The sequence below is a fragment of the Erpetoichthys calabaricus genome, chromosome 14 (assembly GCF_900747795.2).
Source record: "Erpetoichthys calabaricus chromosome 14, fErpCal1.3, whole genome shotgun sequence".
Classification (NCBI taxonomy): domain Eukaryota; kingdom Metazoa; phylum Chordata; class Cladistia; order Polypteriformes; family Polypteridae; genus Erpetoichthys; species Erpetoichthys calabaricus.
In genome coordinates, this window is record NC_041407.2 from 88,096,318 (window position 1) to 88,114,531 (window position 18,214).

The following is an 18,214-nucleotide window of genomic DNA, read 5'->3' on the forward strand; positions in this document are numbered from 1 at the left end:
GCTCAAATTTAGTTGCTAAAGAGATAAAAATCACTTCAGCATCATAAACTTTGATACATTCACCAATAGACAAAAACACACACATACAGTACGTTACTGAAAACAGCAAAAACATCTTAAAATAAACTGCTTTACAAACCCAGTGTGGTGGGCGGCTGGAACTCCTGCCCGGCCGGGACGCCCAGAAGGACCGGGGGAGAGAGTATTTTTGGGAAAGTTTCTCCCCCGGCCAACAGAGGGCAGCCCCCCTGGTTTCCAGCAGGGCCACAGGTCATGAGCATGGGAGCTAAACCCTGTTGGAACCCGTGGCCACTGCCAGGGGGCGCATGGACCTCTTCAGGGCCTTATTTGGCCACACCCTTAAGTATGGCTAGAAGAAGCTTGTTAGGCACCTGGAGTCTTTATAAAAAGGGGCCAGTCCCACCATTCAGTGGCCAGAGTTAGGAGGAAGAGGACAAAGCCTGAGGAGGAGTGGAGGCAGAAGGACTGGCGGCGAGAAGGGACTGTGGTGGTGTGTCGTGTCGTATTGCTGGTGATTGTGCACTCTTATTATAAATAAACACGGGTGGTGAGTTGAACCTGTGCCCTGCCAGTCTGTGTCCGGGTTAGGTTGGCGATACGCCCCCTTGGTGGCGTCACACCACATAGTAAAGCACAGATCAAGAAGCCTTCAACTCAAGTTACAAATGTTGACTTTTTGGCTCGCCTGTCCTCATCTTGAAGCTCTCTGTTGAAACGTTATGTTAACTTCTAGCCCAAGCGCAGCCTTGATTTTAGAGGGGCTCTTGGGATGCAGCTGATGATGGCACATATAAACCACACAGTATAAAGTATAATTAAGCAAGACATTTTGTAAAGGTGCTTAAAATGTAAGGCATTATGGACACTGAAGTGACTCTCTTTACTTTGATAATAGCGGAGCCAACGACTCACATCCTGTGTATTGTGGCAGTGTGTGTACAAGTATAGATGTTATTGATTTTTACATTTTCATGCTTGATATGTAACTTTATGAGAACAAACCAAAATGCGATAGTGACTACAGAACAGTCTTAAACTTGAATAGTAATTGCCGGGTATCAGCCAGTCTGTACACACACACACACACATACACACACACACACACACACACACACACAGTATTTTAGCAGTTATTATACAATAATAATTTTATAAGATACAATTATTTTTTGTATCTTTCTAGATCCGATTCTTACTACTGACAGCCCCTATTAATTTTGTGTTTTTCATCAGAGAGGTGTGACATAAGGACAAATAATAGCCGACCGACCGCACAGTCACCGGTATAAAGAGTCGTCATACAGAGACAGAGAAACTGGCCATCAATCTTTTGAGCTATCTGTTAAGCTTATGAAATTATTTCATAGCCTTCTTATTTCATCTCGTCCCCATGCTTCCAGAAATGTCGTTACCGCAGGTACTTACATCAGGATATTCTTTTACAGGCACAAAGAGCTTTTCTTGTAGGTGTACAATAGGTCCTACAGGCTCAGGTAATTCCAAGGGATGCTTCTCTACAAGGCCGTTCACTGAGTCACTGTACATATCTTTTCTTACTCTGGTGATTTCTGAAAAAGAAAAATAAAGACTGTGATAAGTTAACTATTGACACATTTAGCACATTTATTTAAGTTCTCATTTGAAATGCCAACACTTTCGTCAGCTGCTTGTAGGGATTCCCATGTTGTTACCTCTAAATGTGTGAGCCACAGGAGTGGACATCTACTTATTTTTGCATGATTTTACGTTAATGGATAAGATCGATATTTTTCAAGTTGAAGTTATTTCTACATAAAGATAGTATACAGTGGAACCTCGGTTTGCGAGCATAATGCATTCCGGAAACGTGCTCGCAGTCCAAAGCACTCGTACTGTATATCAAAGTGAATTTCCCCATAAGAAATAATGGAAACTCCGATGATTCGTTCCACAACCCAAAACTATTCATATAAAAATGATTAATACAAAATATAAAGTAAAAATACATAAAACAAATTAATCTGCACTTTACCTTTGAAAAGAATCATGGCTGGTGTGAGTGAGTTTCTAAACGCTTGTGGGATTCCACCCAACAGGACGACATGCAGAAGAGCGTCCCAAAGCAATCGCAGTCTCCCAGCACTGTAACAGTTCGGCGTAAAAGCGAATCCAAAAAGAACACAGACATGCTATAAGCACCTGCTGTCAATGGGTGATACAAGGAACAAGGAACATTATAAATGCGCAGGGCACAGTACTACTTGGCCACGACCCTGCCTGACTGCTGTGTCTGTGTATAGGAGAGCGGCAGATCCCGCTACAATAAATAACCGCACTGTTGCTGTTTCAAGCTGAATGAAGCTGGTGTTGCAAGACGGGGACTCGCACGTCAGAGCACACACACGCACGCATGCGCGCGCACACACACACACACACACAGTCACAATGCTGTAGTAAACAGTATACGCTCGTACGGATGTTGACTATATGAGTGAGGCATGCCGACTCAGACTGAGAATAGGAGACGATTGCCCACAATCCCACAGAGAGAGAGAGAACGAACCATCAGCTCAGTTGTGATCACATGACGCTCAGCAGACAAAGCGTACACATACTACTCGTATTGCAAGACGTCACTCGTTTATCAAGTCAAAATTTATTAAAAATTTTAGCTCGTCTTGTAAAACACTCGTAAACCACGTTACTCACAAACCGAGGTTCCACTGTATATGCATTTGCCACACAAAATTCTAAAGTTAAGCTCTTTCAAGAAAATAACATCTTGCCCACATTGGGGCTCTACATTGTAGGCTACAGGGCACAGAGGAAAAGCTTAAAAACTTACCAAATACGTCTGTTTGTCAAGCCAAGACAGCTGTCAAATACTGATTTTTGTCTTGCGATTACACCCACACACATCGTAATCGTTCATATCTTTTTAAACACATAAACACCAATATTATGAGATTCAGCCATTTTAAAAGAAGACCAGCCGAGCACCACAGCTCAGCACTTAGTTTTCCTGTGTAATAACCTTTCACCCCTTGTTGTGGGAGGGGCTGGGGGTTATAGGGGTGTGGTTTCCTCCCAAAAAAAAAAAATCACAATAAACTTTTCGTGCCATGTGTATCTTTTTGTTTCGATTTACTAATGTATTTACACGAGAATTTGCACTAGCGAATAGAAAACATATCCCTACCAAAACAGCAGCAGCATCAGGAATATGCAATAAAAAGATTATTTCCAGATCTCTTTTGTTGTCACAAACATGCATTGGAAACAAGGCAGGTGCAGATCAATACTCAACAGCTGTCTTCTTGGCTTGAAAAGTGAATGCATTTGATAAGTTTTTAAGCTTTTCTTTCGTGCTCCATACCCTCCATTGTAAGGCGCCTTTGCAGATTAAGATATTCCTTTCAATTTCTAGAAAGCACGTAACTTTAGATAACTTTGTTTGGCAAATGCACACATAATAAAGTTTGTGAAGACATAACTTTGACTTGAAAAATACCAAGCGTATCCTTTGTAACGCATGCGCGCCTCCCAGGTATCGAAGTTCCAACCCAAACTGAGAGGTGGCGCCGCCACTAATGGTCTTCTCTTCCATTTCCTCCACAGTATGGAAAAACCGCCCAGTGAGAGCAACTGACTCCGCCCCTTCCAGTCCCCTGGGCCATAAAAACACGACGGACCTGAAGGAGGCGTCACTGCATGACCTGGAGACCAGAGAGAAGGAGCTCCTCTGTAAGTTAGGAGGAAACATCCATATTTAGTTAGCCTGTGTTATTTGGTGGCTGCTGTTCTGTTCTAATACCATTGTGTGTTTGATTTTGCTTTTTCCTTTTAAGTAAACGGGGACAGCCAAGTTGGAACCCCAAAATGTATTTTTGTCAATCCTGTCATTCCCTTGGATGACCATATTTTTAAAACAATAATTGCATATGTTAAAACTAGAGAAAAAAATACTTGAAGCAACACTTGTTTTGATATTATTTAGCGAAAAAACAAAAATTTGCCAATAGGGCAAACAATCCGAACTATAAATTTCAAGACACTGTAAGTCTGTAGGAAAACAGGGTTGAATGGCTTTGTTATAAAAAATTTTCTCTTGCTTCAATTTCATTTTTTTCTTTGCAGTGAAACTAAACTCTTGATGAAGCTAACTAAGCCAGTATAAAACATTTCAACAGTCATACTTGTTTTGGTGACTTGCTTTCCCAATTTGCATTTCAAATTTCGACTGAGAGTCCCTGGAATGGGATTAATGATTTACTTGTGGATGGTAGGAAGCCAAGTGTGAACACCACAGTTTAGACACAGAAGCCAGAGACAGAAGAGTCTGAACATTAACAGTTCTCAGGTTTACATTTGTTGACACAGATTTAAAAGTAATAAGCAAAAAGGAAATAAAAATGCATCACAATGCCATGCAAAAAACTTGAAGAACTCCTATTGGGTTTCTTTGCCACTGTAATCTGCTGGACAAGCACTTGCCAACACGCACAAATGGACTCTTATATACGTGCATTGCATAGTATTCACTGCTGTTTTTTAAAATAGGAACTTCACTATTGTGAAAAGAAAACAATTTCAACATTCATATAAATATTAATTTTAGCATTTTCCTTTCTAGCGAATGCTTATAATGCTTTTAATTTACTTTCACCCAACTGTATGCGGGCGTAATGGTAACGCAGTGTTAGTGCATCACAGTAAGGAGACCAAGGTTCACGTCACGGGTCCTCCCTGGTGGAGTTTGCTTATCCTCCTCGTGTCTGCAGGGGTTTCCTCCCACAGTCCAAAAACAGGCAGGTTAGGTGGACTGGTGCTCCTAGTGGGTGGTAGGGCTGTGTGTGTGTGCCTTTGCCTGCGATGGACTGATAGATAGTTAGATAGATACTTTATTAATCCCAAGGGGAAATTCACATACTCCAGCAGCAGCATACTGATACAAAAAAACAATATTAAATTAAAGAGTAATAAAAATGCAGGTAAAAACAGACATTAACTTTATATAATGTTAACGTTTACACGAGCAGGATGGTGACAGCAGTCTACCGCTGAAGCTGCTCCTCTGTCTGGAGATGATACTGTTCAGTGGATGCAGTGGATTCTCCATTATTGACAGGAGCCTGCTCAGTGCCCATCGCTCTGCCACGGATGTCAAACTGTCCAGCTCCATGCCTACAATAGAGCCTTCCTTCCTCACCAGTTTGTCCAGGCATGAGGAGTCCTTCTTCTTTATGCTGCCTCCCCAGCACACCACCACGTAGAAGAGGGCGCTCGCCACAACCGTCTGATAGAACATCTGCAGCATCTTATTGCAGATGTTGAAGGACGCCAGCCTTCTAAGGAAGTATAGCCGGCTCTGTCCTCTCTTGCACAGAGAATCGGTATTGGCAGTCCAGTCCAATTTATCATCCATTATATATTATTATTATATAATTATATCACTGGTGCCCTGTCCAGGGTTTCTTCCTGCCTTGCACCCTATGCTTGCTGGGATAACCTCCAGCAGACCCCCCATCAGCACTAAGTGGGTTAGAAAATGACTGACAGTATGGAAAGGTGGAACACGGGGAGCGTTAAGTGACATGGAGGCAAGGATAAGACCAGCAACCTTGAGGTTTGAAGTTCAGTAACCAGGCACGCTCAGCTGGTCAACGCAATCCCGCCACATTTACATGAACCAGACCACCAAATATATGTAAATGGTGGGCAGGTCAGGAAAGAAAACGAGTCGCATAGTGTGGGGGAGGAACGATCTCCTCAGTCTGTCAGTGGAGCAGGACATTGACAGCAGTCTGTCGCTGAAGTTGCTCTTCTGTTTGGAGATGATACTATTAAGTGGATGCAGTGGATTCTCCATAATTGATAGGAGCCTGCTGAGCGCCCGTCACTCTGCCACGGATGTCAAACTGTCCAGCTCCGTGCCTACAATAGAGCCTGCCTTTTCTCACCAGTTTGTCCAGGCATGAGGCGTCTTTCTTCTTTATGCTGCCTCCCCAGCACACCACCACGTAGAAGAGGGTGCTCGCCACAACCGTCTGATAGGACATCTGCAGCATCTTATTGCAGATGTTGAAGGACACCAGCCTTCTAAGGAAGTATAGCCGGCTCTGTCCTCTCTTGCACAGAGAATCGGTATTGGCAGTCCAGTCTAATTTATCATCCATTATTATTATTATTATATAATTATATCACTGGTGCCCTGTCCAGGGTTTCTTCGGGCCTTGCACCCTATGCTAGCTGGGATAGCCTCCAGCAGACCCCCCCGTCAGCACTAAGTGGGTTAGAAAATGACTGACAGTATGGAAAGGTGGAACACGGGGAGCATTAAGTGACATGGAGGCAAGGATAAGACCAGCAACCTTGAGGTTTGAAGTTCAGTAACCAGGCACGCTCAGCTGGTCAACGCAATCCCGCCACATTTACATGAACCACACCACCTAATATATGTAAATGGTGGGCAGGTCAGGAAAGAAAACGCACAAGAGTGGGACTTAGGAGTTGCACCTTTAGCTCCTTAGCTAATGACGTGGTCCAAAAAGCAGAAGAAAGCAGTGGTGTGTCAGGCCATCCTTGAACCCAAAATGATCAAACCTTAGCAAAATTAAAATATTTTATAATATACTAATTATATACAAGACTCGCAAAGAAGAATATCGATTTCAGTAATAGCTCGCAAAGAAGAAGAAGAAAAAAAAAAGGCGGTGAAAGGCATGTCATCAAGATGAATCATTAGCATCTTACTGCAAGTCAATGTGTCACACTGCTTGTTAGTGCAGCACGCCTTTTCTTAATGCTGTCAAATAGATTCATCAAGATGATAAATGCCTTCACCAACTGAGATGCAAACATTAAATAGCCGGGATCCAAAGGGGAACTGCAGCTTTAAAAAGCACGTCAACCATTGGGAGAGGTCCCTTAATACCCACAGAAGCCATGGCAGCCAATTTCCTGCATCCACTTCTGAGGGCAAAGTCATGATATGCTCCTTACAGGAAGAAAGTTTTTTCAGATTGTTTCTACAAGACTTTAATGACACCTATTTAGTACTTTGAAGTAAAATCAAATCAAATCAAATCAGGATTTTTCAAGTTTCTCAGAAAGATGGTATATATGCATTTGTCATGCAAAGTTAAGCTCTTACAAGAGAATAAAACAAAATGTTGCCCGCATTGGAGCTCTACATTGTAGGCTATGGGGCACAGAGGAAAAGCTTAAAAACCTACCAAATACGTCCGCTTGTCAAGCCAAGACAGCTGTCGAATACTGATTTGTGTCTTGTGATTACACCCACACACACATCGTAAAACAGTTTATCGTTCATTTCTTTTTTAAACAAATAAACAACAATATTATGAGATTCGGCCATTTTAAAAGAAGACCAGCCGAGCGCCACAGCTCAGCACTTTGTTTTCCTGTGTGTTAACCTTTCACCTCTTGTTGTGGGAGGGGCTGGGGGTTGTAGGGGTGTGGTTTCCTCGCAAAAAAACAAATCACAAACTTTTCATGCCATGTGTATCTTTTTGTTTCGATTTACTAATGTATTTACATGAGAATTTGCACTAGCGAATAGAAAACACATACCTGCCACAAGGACTACAGCATCAGGAATCCTCTTTAATAAAATCCCTGTGTGCGTGTCTTCTGGTGAAGTGCGCATGCGCGGGGCACGGTGCAGTGAGCGATATTACTGTCAGAGAAAGTTAAAAGGCATATTACCGACGCGCACGCCTGTTTTACTGCCAGAGAAAATTAAAGGTATATTATGGACGTACAAGCCAGCGGACGTACAAGACAGCATTACTGTCACAGAAAATTAAAGACACACAATACATGACGGCAGCCCACGAAGAACGGTCAGCTCAGCAAGTAAACATCAACAAAAGAAAGGCTGAAAGAAAGAAAAATACGACCAACAAAAAGAATGAGGTCAAAGTCACTTGCCATTTAATATAGACTGTTCCTACTAATGTTTATGCACTACTGTTCTAGCACCCGTTACAATAACTGTATTAATGACTAGTATGCAATAAAATGATTATTTACTGATCTCTTTTGTTGTCACAAACATGCATTGGAAACAAGGCAGGCGCAGATCAATACTCGACAGCCGTCTTCTTGGCTTGAAAAGTGAATGCATTTGATAAGTTTTCAAGCTTTTCTTTTGTGCTCCATGCCCTCCATTGTAAGGCGCCTTTGCAGATTAAGAGAGTCCTTTCAATTTCTAGAAAGCGTTTAACTTTAGATAACAAACTTTATTATGTGTGCATTTGACAAACAAAGTTTGTGAAGACATAACTTATCCTTTATCACGCATGCACATTTTATTGGATTGTTTCTACAAGACTTTAATGACACCTATTTAATACTTTGAAGTAAAATCAAATATTCTATAAAAATAAATAAATCCAGCTTGGCTTAAAAATCCCTATATAGAGTCTGGAAGTGTATAGAACTAACCGGCATCATCAACGACAATTTCAAAATCCACTCTCTCAATCAAACTAGTCAGTTTTTAAGAAATCTGGGCAGCTAGAGCCTGCGTCTCTGTGGGGAGAAGAATTCTCATTAAACATTTATCATCCAAGCACTCCTCTGTCCTGATGATATGCTTTAGGTTGATGGTGCCTCTGAAGGGGCTCCATGTAAGTGTTAGCATCAGTGTGCGCGGGCGAGAGCTGACGCTGCAGGACTGGACAGTGTCTGCCTTGAACCGCAATTATATAAAGTGGGATTGAGAATATATTTATTAAATCTGAGTATATTAAAAATATGCATAAAACAAACAAACAAACAAAGTTAGCATCAGCCAACTTGAGAACTGCTCCTTTCCAGCCATTTATCCATTTTCCAAACCCGCTTATCCTGTGGAGAAGCTGGAGCCTGTCCCACAAACATTGAGCACAAGGCAGGAACAATCCCTGGGCAGGGCACCAGTCCCGCATTTTTTTTTTTTTTTTTATAAACATTGGTGCACATAACTAAAGGATATCTTTGCATTGCACTAGTGGAGAGACAGTTCTTGTCTACAAAGTTAACAGTTTCTGTACTCTTCTATCTATGACGATGTGTCAGCACTGAAGAAGCTGAAATAATTGGCTTAACATGACCCCACACTTCTGAATATGATATAAATAAGTTTTGACGTCATTACATTGGTTACCCGTACCATTTAGAACTGACCTTAAAATACCTCTTCTGGTTTACAAAGCCTTAAATAATCTGCTCCATCTTATATGTCAGAATGTCTTTCACCTTACACTCCAAATCGTAACCTTAGATCTTCAGATGAGTGTCTGCTTAGAATTCCAAGAGCTAAACTTAAAAGAAGTGGTGAGGCAGGCGGCCTTCTGCTGTTATGCACCTAAAATCTGGAATAGTTTATCGATAGGAATTTGCCAGGCTAATATGGTGGAGCACTTTAAAAAAACTGCTAAAAACATATTACTTTAACTCTTTGAGGGCTGAATATTTTTTTCAAAAAAATCAGTTTTCTGAAAAACACACAGTGCACTGGTTTCACACATAAATCAACATAAAACGTCTGTTGCTATGTGCTGTGGCTGCTGTTGACGCATGTTCAGTATCTCTGGCAGCAGTGGCTGCACGGGGGCGTCTCGATAATCAGCAGGAATGCACGGTGAGCCGGCTGTCTACCTGTCTTCACACAGTAGGTGGGTGTCGGTCGCAGTGAGACGCAATATGGTTTGTACCTCCTGTCATTATAAGTGGTGGTCCTCCCAGGTGAACACTGCTGTAGTAGGCGCATCAACTACACAAAAGTGTTCAGCACCATGATCAGCTGGCAACCAATCAGATGATGCTGGTACCTCACTTTCATTTTCAATATCCATCTCTAGATCACTTGCATCAAACTCGGAGTCCGACAAGTAAGAGTCCTATTCAACGGAAATTACGTAAAACGTCCATGGAGTATTTCACTTAGTACATTCGCTTTGGTCTCTCGCCAGATGTTGATGCCATTTTAGAGGTCGTTTACTCTTCGCTACTCAGGCACGCGTAGGAAATCGAGGTTAAATCAACAAAGAAATGTAACTTTCCTTCTAGCAAAGAGAGTCGAACTAAAATGTAAGGGTGAGTTTTGTCGCAGTTTACAGCTGATTACTGTCCTCTACCCCTGAATTTTAACAAAAGTCGACATCAACCCTGAAAGAGTTAACATGGCTTTCTCATAGCTTCATCTTAGCTTACTCCTGATACTCTCTGCATATGCATTTAATTATCAATATCATTCCTGGTAGCTCCATAAACTGTACTAAGCCCTACTTTCTCTTCTGTTCTGTTCGATCTGCGCCACCACCACCTGATCAAAGCACCGTGACAGTCCGCCCATTGATGGATTGAAGGCCAGAAGTCCACATGACCAACATCATCTATTTCTTCCAAATGAAGCCTGAAAACCATAAGGCCTGATTGAGATCATTTATGGTAGATAGAATGTCCACTGGGTGCTGGGTGGTCTTGTGGCCTTGGAACCCCTGCAGATTTTGTTTTTTTTTTTATTTCTCCAGCTCTCTGGAGTTTTTTTTGCTGTCCTGGCCATCGGACCATACCTTATTCTTTGTTACTTAGTATTGCCTTATTTTTATATTTTAATTTTTTTCTTTCATCATGGCTCCAGCAGACCCCCGTGACCCTGTATTAGGATATAGCGGGTTGGATAATGGATGGATGGATTTTGTAAAGCACTTTGAGCTCCATCATTTGTATGAAAACATGCTATATAAATGTTGTTGTTGTTGTACACAACTACTATCATTGTTAAAAATGTTATTGTCCTTTGTATCTGACCCTTTCACAACATGTCCATAAACCATTTCCTGCAACCATTTAGGTCAACGTAAAAAAAATGTATGCCACTGACGTTTATATTCTCGAACTTAACTTTCGGACCTGACACAGAGTACTCAAGGGCTGAAATGGCTGTTCTAAAGGTATGGAGCATTGATGTTGCCTTTATGCCCTTACAGGGGGAGTCAAAATTAGGTTAACACTAATGGTACTGCTATGTTTAAACTTATATACACTTTCTGTGGACAATTTATGTGCCACATGTGGTACCTGTGTTGAACATGACGGCGAACAGGTGGAGACATTCCAGTAAATCATCTTGCACATATGAAGTATGTTTTGTGAATAAATTGTTTCCGCCATCCAAATGTTAGCGTAATTTTGACTCACCCTGTGTATTCCATCTGGGAGTAAGAAAAAAAAAATATAATTACCCAGTTTTTATTTTCCCTTTGTTCCAAATGTGTGGATTAGGTTTATCTAAAATCGGTGTCACATTATGAAGACTTCTAGTTGAGGGGTATGTCAGATGTACTGAGCACTGGTGCTGCTCTCGTCGCTGACCCGTGTCAGTTTCAACTGCAAATTGCTGCTCATGTCATATTAACTGACCGAGTGTTGGCCTTGTAGCCCTTCTTTGTGGTGGTTAATAGTGTAAAGCTACAGGGATTTAAGCCACAAATCTCCGTCTCCGTTTCCCCACATTCTGCTGAGATACGTAAAACACGCAACATCAGACAGATGAGCTTCTCTTCCACTTGTGAGTTGAAGTCAAACCATTGTACTTCCAGATGAGCAGTCATTGGTTGTCAGCTCCCATGCACGCAAAGCCCACCACTACAATTAAAATGATTTTATCGGAGTGAGGGCATGGAAGGGAGTTGCTAAGCATGACGCATTATAGGATCGTCTTCACAGGGGCACCACCGACTACCTCCGAAGGCTACAATGTCACTTACAGGAAATGTCACGTAATGTGACACGGCCTGAACCTGGACCCATCTTCTTATATAATACGCTACCGTGGCTGTCTGTTCGTCTGTCCAGGATTTTAAAATCACCCGTAGCTAACAAACCATTTGACCGATTGACCTGAAATTTGGTACTCATATACTACGTGACGTCTACTATCCGCTATTGGGGTGATGATTGACCTCCAAGGTTATTCCTCTTTTTATTTTATTGTAGAATCAACTCTTGGCAGCAGCTAGCAGGGTGGTCATGTGGCACCATGCGTATGTTTGCCGTTCTCATCCCTACCACCTTCGCGGTCACTTCCCCTACCACTTCATATCTTAAATCATTCTTGAAGCAGATTGAAGACTGGAGTGCCACCTTAAGTGAGAAATTAAGGAAAACGTACTAAGTCATTGCAACACAAACCAGTTTTAACGCGAAAAGATGCCGATAGAAGAAGAGAAGAAGCAAGCCACTAGGGTGGAGAAACGAAGAGCCGCTCAGGAAGCAGCAAGCGCATCAACCTCTAAGCAAATGAATGGTAAACGTACAGAGAGAACTAGGAATGCTCAAGTCAGGTGGATTCGTGCAGTGCGCCGTTACTGGTATGAGCCTAAGTCTTGATGGACAACCCGACACCGGAACAGATTCTGGTATGGAAATTCTAGCATTTCCAGAATTGTAGGAAGTACATCAGAACTCATTAGTCGTAAATGCTGCTTACTAAGCGACACTTGTGACTGCAGCACAGTGCGATTAAACAGGCCCAAAATTTACATTTGGATAAACAGTTTTTGAAGCATACTAGTGGCACACTTGGCACAGATGTCTCAATGGTGACATCCGAGCTAAGGTGAATGTGGTCAGGACCTTCACGGTGGCACAAAATAAAATCCCACTCCGATTACATCGACCTTCTTTCTGTGCTACCAACTGATCATCTGTCAGAAAAGCTTTTTTCTTTTCTGAACTAAAGCGTGTTTTTTTTTTTCCCCTTCTTCACTTCTCTCCCCTTCTACTAAAACGCCATATTAACATTAAAAGGCTAGTCAAGACAATCCACAGAGACACATAACATATGACAACCCCTAATTTTCTTCACAAGCTGCAACAGCTAGTCTTTTTAAATGCTTGGCTTACCAAAAAATTACCCCCTGTGTTAGTCTCTTTCAAATCATTTGTCTTTGTCCTCGGTAGCAAATGCAGCTCTCAAGGACAAAATTGCTTATAATGCGTTAAAATCATCCAAGCAAAGCCAGAAAGGGAGGGCAGAGTGGGGGCAGACTGGCACAGTTTCCAGTTCCGGAACCTATCAGCAGGAACTTTCGTAAGAGTCTACTCCTGAAAAAAGACAAAGTAGTCCTTAACGGGGTCTTGTCGTTTCAGAAGTAAGCACTGAAAAAGGGTGGCGAGGACGGCAGCAAGAGTTTGGCCCCCTCGAGATTAAAAAAAAAAAAACAAATCATCAACGTTAAATCTAGAAACACCGTCTACAAAGAAACACCAAACCTGTTGCCTAAAAAAAAATAGGGACAAGGTGGGCCGGTCAATGCAACCGATTGAAACATGGCACCGTCATTTTCTGCAAGCTTCAGCAGCTTTCTGATTTAAGTCTCAGCTCGGCCTCAGTCTCTTCGTTACCTTGAGCCGGCTATTTAACCTTTTTTTTTTTCTTTTCTTTTCGTTAGAGGAGCCGTGTTTGTGTAGAGAGAACAAATGAAAGCTGCTCTAATGCTTCTGCTTACATGGGATTTAGGACTTTCTGCTTGGAAGTGTTTGGGAATAAATGAACCTGAGAGTCCAGGCCCATTAAGTGACCCCATAGATTAAAGGATAAAACTCCAAATCGGTATGTGCGACAAAGTGCTTCCCATAAATAATAATTCCCAAAACAGTTACAAAGACTCAGGTTTGGTGCCTTGAGGCTACGTTAAGCAATAAAGAGCAAGAACAGTGTACTGTGGGGTTTACGTTCGTAAAAATACCGATTCTTCAAAGATGGAATTACAAAAGACTTGGCATTACAGGACCTGTCATGGCTAACACTTTTGTTAAGCCTGGTGTTTAAAACCAGAGGCTAAACGGTTCAATATCTGCCAATTATTATCATTATTGCTGACTCGGATTTAAGACTTCTGTCTGTTAAAAATGGCCCTGTGCTTTTACAGCCTCTGTTCCATACTTAACAAAACACACACCACATTTTTTATAGAGAGCAAAACATGACATTGTATTTGTTAATCACGTTTACTGATGCTCTTCCTTGACCGATGTACAGTTTGCTTATTATGATGGTGAGCAGATCACTTAACCTGTCTGTAATTCAAATGTTATAAAAATAATATATTGTAGGCAATTTAGAAAACTCTCTGGATCTGGCATTTTGAAATGAGGGCTAACTGGAAAGGAAACGGATACAACTTAGTCAGATTACTTTTAGGCTCATTGCAATGAGCTCAAGCGTGAAGCTACAAAAGTTACCTTGACATCTTCTAGTCACTTATTACAACCCATAAGGGAAGGAGCCACCCAAGTAAATACTGGGAAGGGGGTTATGGAGGCTACGTTCACACTAGTGTTCTGATTATTAGTTAAAACATTTGACTTTGGTATTGATACAGAAGCCAATAATAGGGAACAATGCCACCCTACCCCTGAGCTGGTCTCACTGCTGCTTCGTAACTCTCAGCCTGCAAACACGAGTGCCTCCCTGCCCTGCTCCGGCCGCACTCCACAAACTATTAAGAGAGCAAACGGTTTCCCCCCTTGGAGTCTCCAGTGCGATTATATAAATATATACAATCAAAGAGCAGGGGGTCACTCGAGCGAGATGTACATCGAAGAGCTTATGGTGCCCCTCCGTGGAGTTCTAATTGTGCTAATAACTGACCCAGCACACGGTGCTTCAAAATTACATTTACTTCCACTTCCATTTCCAGACAGTTTACATTAACAGTTCTAAAATTAACAAAAAGCTGGCACAGCACCATATTTTTTTAGTATTGGTATACTGTGACACACGTATCAACACTACTAAGTTTTAATTTAAAAATTAGTGTTTGATAACAAAAATTATCTCCATGCACACTAGCGTTTTGACATCATTTACCTCTGTCCACGCTGAAAACACAACAGAAAAATCCTAAAAAAGAAGCTAACGCCACCAGCCATGGAACTTGTCATAAAACTACAGCAACCAGTAAATTATTTGCCTTTTGCGTGTCAATGTAGCATTCAAATTGTACAAAACGCAACTTAGATGCATACAGGTAAGCAACACGGGAAGCGCCATGAAAACTGACTCCTCTCCATCCGCCATGTGTTGGAATACGGTTTTCTTCTGTGTAGGGTGACCAATCAGGAAGTGGTAATGAGTACGAGCCAATCAGGGAAGGGCATCACAATAAGCACAAACAAATCCTTTAACCTGAAAATGTCTCCAGGAGCGCTGCACAGTGGCTCACCCTGCACTCTGACCACCCAAAAAGGCTATGACAATTTCTTCTCAGGGACTAATAAAGTATATAAATTCAAAATAAATTAAAAAAAAAAAAATTAGAGGAGAATCAAATTCAATTTTCAGAATCACAAAATCAATTTATGTCTGTATTTTCAAAAGTCTATGTTTTCACTCATCCACACTGTAAAACCAAGCCGGCACGTTCAGAAGTATACGGCTCAGGAGAACATTTTCAAAAGTCTCAGTTTTCAGGGTTTAAAAGTGTCGGCGTAGTGTGGACAGAAACTACTGTCGGAATTTAGAAATGCTGGAGAAATGGTTGCAACAAGTGGCTGAAATCCTCATCAAAAGCTCAATGACTGTTACTTGTCCAGAGAAGGCCGAAACAGACGTTTAAGTGTAAGCATCCCATCTCAGTTGTTAGTTATTTTGTAACTCGCTCTTTGACGTTGCACTGATTTCTATTGGGTTTCACTCCTGAAAGCTTTGTAAAGAACTAGGGTATAACGGTAAACGTGACAGCTTGATTAGTAAGTATAAAGTGCTGTCATAAGCTTCCCAAGAAAGCACTCGAGTATTCCACATATCGCCGTTAAGTAGCTTTCTGTTGGGGTTGGGGTAGGAGGGTCTTGGTTGTTCCCAAGAAATGACTTTTAGGCTCCAGAATGTTGTAAAGACATCTGGATGACATTTACCCAGAACTCTCTTTGGTGGCTCCTCAACTCCCAGACTCCAGCTGTTACTTAAAAAGGTTCAGGTGATCCCCCATGTATTCTGAATATCATGTCAAAAAACCAAAAGTAATACACAGGAGACACTCCTTACCCACACGTGTGAACATAACCGGATTGCTCGCTGCGGTTTTTCAAGTTGGTGCACTAAAAGGTCAACTAACTTACTGAAGAAGGATACACGGCACACCACCGGTGGGGTCCGAAACAGAAACCTTTTGGTTTACAGCTCAGTGCCTTAACCACTAGTAAACCACACTGCCCACTTGTGTGCAGGGACTGGTAACGTCACTTCAAGAGAGACCCACCAAATCAACAAGTTGACTAAAAGGGGAGGCTTGGTTATGGGACACACTCTGGACCCCCTGGATGTAGTAGAGAAGAAGAGAATGAAGATAAAACGGAGTTCCACTATGAACGATTCTGCACATCCCCTCCATGACACCCCAGCACCGAGGACTTTCAGACTTGGGTTAATAAAATTAAAGATAGAAATTCCAAGTCAAGGACTGTTTGTCTATGGTGTTAAATGTTTTGTATATCCCAAAAAAACACAACTAGAAGCGAATTCATAAAATAAAGCCATATGAGAATAGAGGATGTGTGTTTTGTTTGCCTTCATCCTAGGCAGCTGGCCTAAGCGATCATGAATCCAACAAGAAGGCATGTGGGTCAGAAAGCCAGAACAAATGGTGAAATCTGTTCTAAGCTGGGGGGGTAGGAGAGTGAAGTTGAACAAAAACCATTTCAGAACCTACTGAGCAGAGATCTGTGGAAGTGGGTGAAGTGTGAACCAGCCCTGGAGAGAAGACATGTCCATTATGGAAGACGCTCACACTAGCATCCTCTCACTCACATCGGTCAACAGTGTGTTGCCAATCCGCCAAACAGGACATGCAGATACCAGAAGAAAACTGAAGTTCCCAGGCAACAGGAACCCAAAAATGGCAGAGAAATGTAAGCATCAAAAGACAAGAGCTAAAATATTAAAAATAAAGAAAAAAATCAAGTCAACCTTAACTTTCAATAATTTGGAATAATCACCTTTCCCTTCCAATCACTACTACTTCAAGACATCTCGTTTTGAAAACTTTAGAACAACAGTGAAAGATCATCAACGCTTAATCTACAGGCGCAGTTTTAGTGTTCTCTCTTTTTGTCAACATGAGCAGCAAGAAGGTTCATCTGAGGAACGCAGACACAAGTGCTGAGCTTCTGCCACCTCAGATGGGCACAGCTGTCGCTACTCCAAAAGCAAATCAGTCTCCATAGAAGCGTCATGCGCAGGGCCATCTTAACAGCATCATAGGCCAGCGGGCAAAGTGGAGCGCTGGGACCCCCGTTTTGATAGCAAAACAGAAACATCAGAAACTTTGTGGGCCACTATGCTCCTTGGTCCCTGGCCATTGTCCATTGTGCCCATATGGTAATATGGCCCTGGATCATGCGCCTGGCTGTCAGTATCTTCTTTTTATTAATTTCCTGGTCCATCCACAAACAGATATCAAGAAATACACAGTGGTGGAGAGGAAAAGTAAGAACCTCAGTTCAACATCCTCAGACAAAGTTAGTTACTCAGGAAAAGTTACTTCTAGCCAGGAAAACAAAAAGGCCAAAAAAATCTTTTGGCCAACCAATATGGCCGAAAGGCACTTTACACACACTTTATAGCACAACAGGTGGGCTAAGTAACTTACTGAGGGTATCCTTGCAGTTTACAGTCCAAAGTCAAATTCACTAAATTAAACCGAGTAAGTGAAGGGCCGCGTCAGCACTCATCTGCAAAGGGAAAGGAAAGGTTTAAAGGTTATTCTTGTGCTAAAAAGGAAAGAACTTTAAATGGGTATAGTGTGCAACTAAAAACGAAAAAGCAGGTGTCACACACGCACATATGGGAGGCAGCTAAAGGGCTCGAAAGAAGGTCATTCCCGGTCGGACCAGAGGGTGGCAGAGTCCACGGACCCCTTCTCTTTTTTTCCTCGCAGACCAAATACGGGAAATTCCACCCGGGCCCCTTAACGTCACTTCCGGTTCCACCCCAGAAGAAGTCACTTTCTCCTTACGACTTTAAAACCCACCCTGTCTGTACGAAACCTCAGTTCTGTTTTGGACTCTCGTCTATAAAGACCATTTTTTTTGCAACCTCTTTCTTCAAATTTGCAGCCATTTTCAAGAATATGAGAGGCTGCCCCAAACCTCTTTTTGTGTCAAAGGTAAAGAATGACGAGGAAGGAGGGCCAGGGCC

The 18,214-nt window shown here is 42.0% G+C and overlaps 1 protein-coding gene across 4 annotated transcripts in view; it reads right to left on the minus strand.

Moving 5' to 3' along the window:
• The window catches only part of qkia (QKI, KH domain containing, RNA binding a), a 179,469-nt gene that overhangs the window by 115,538 nt on the left and 45,717 nt on the right, over positions 1-18,214 (minus strand). For all 4 annotated transcript variants that reach the window (XR_003718265.2, XM_028818700.2, XM_028818699.2 and 1 more), the window contains exon 2: positions 1,447-1,589. Coding sequence is in view for 3 of the 4 variants with exons in the window: in XM_028818700.2 (XP_028674533.1) it covers positions 1,447-1,589 (143 nt within the window). In the remaining variant the exon portion in view is untranslated. The remainder of the gene's footprint in view (positions 1-1,446; positions 1,590-18,214) is intronic.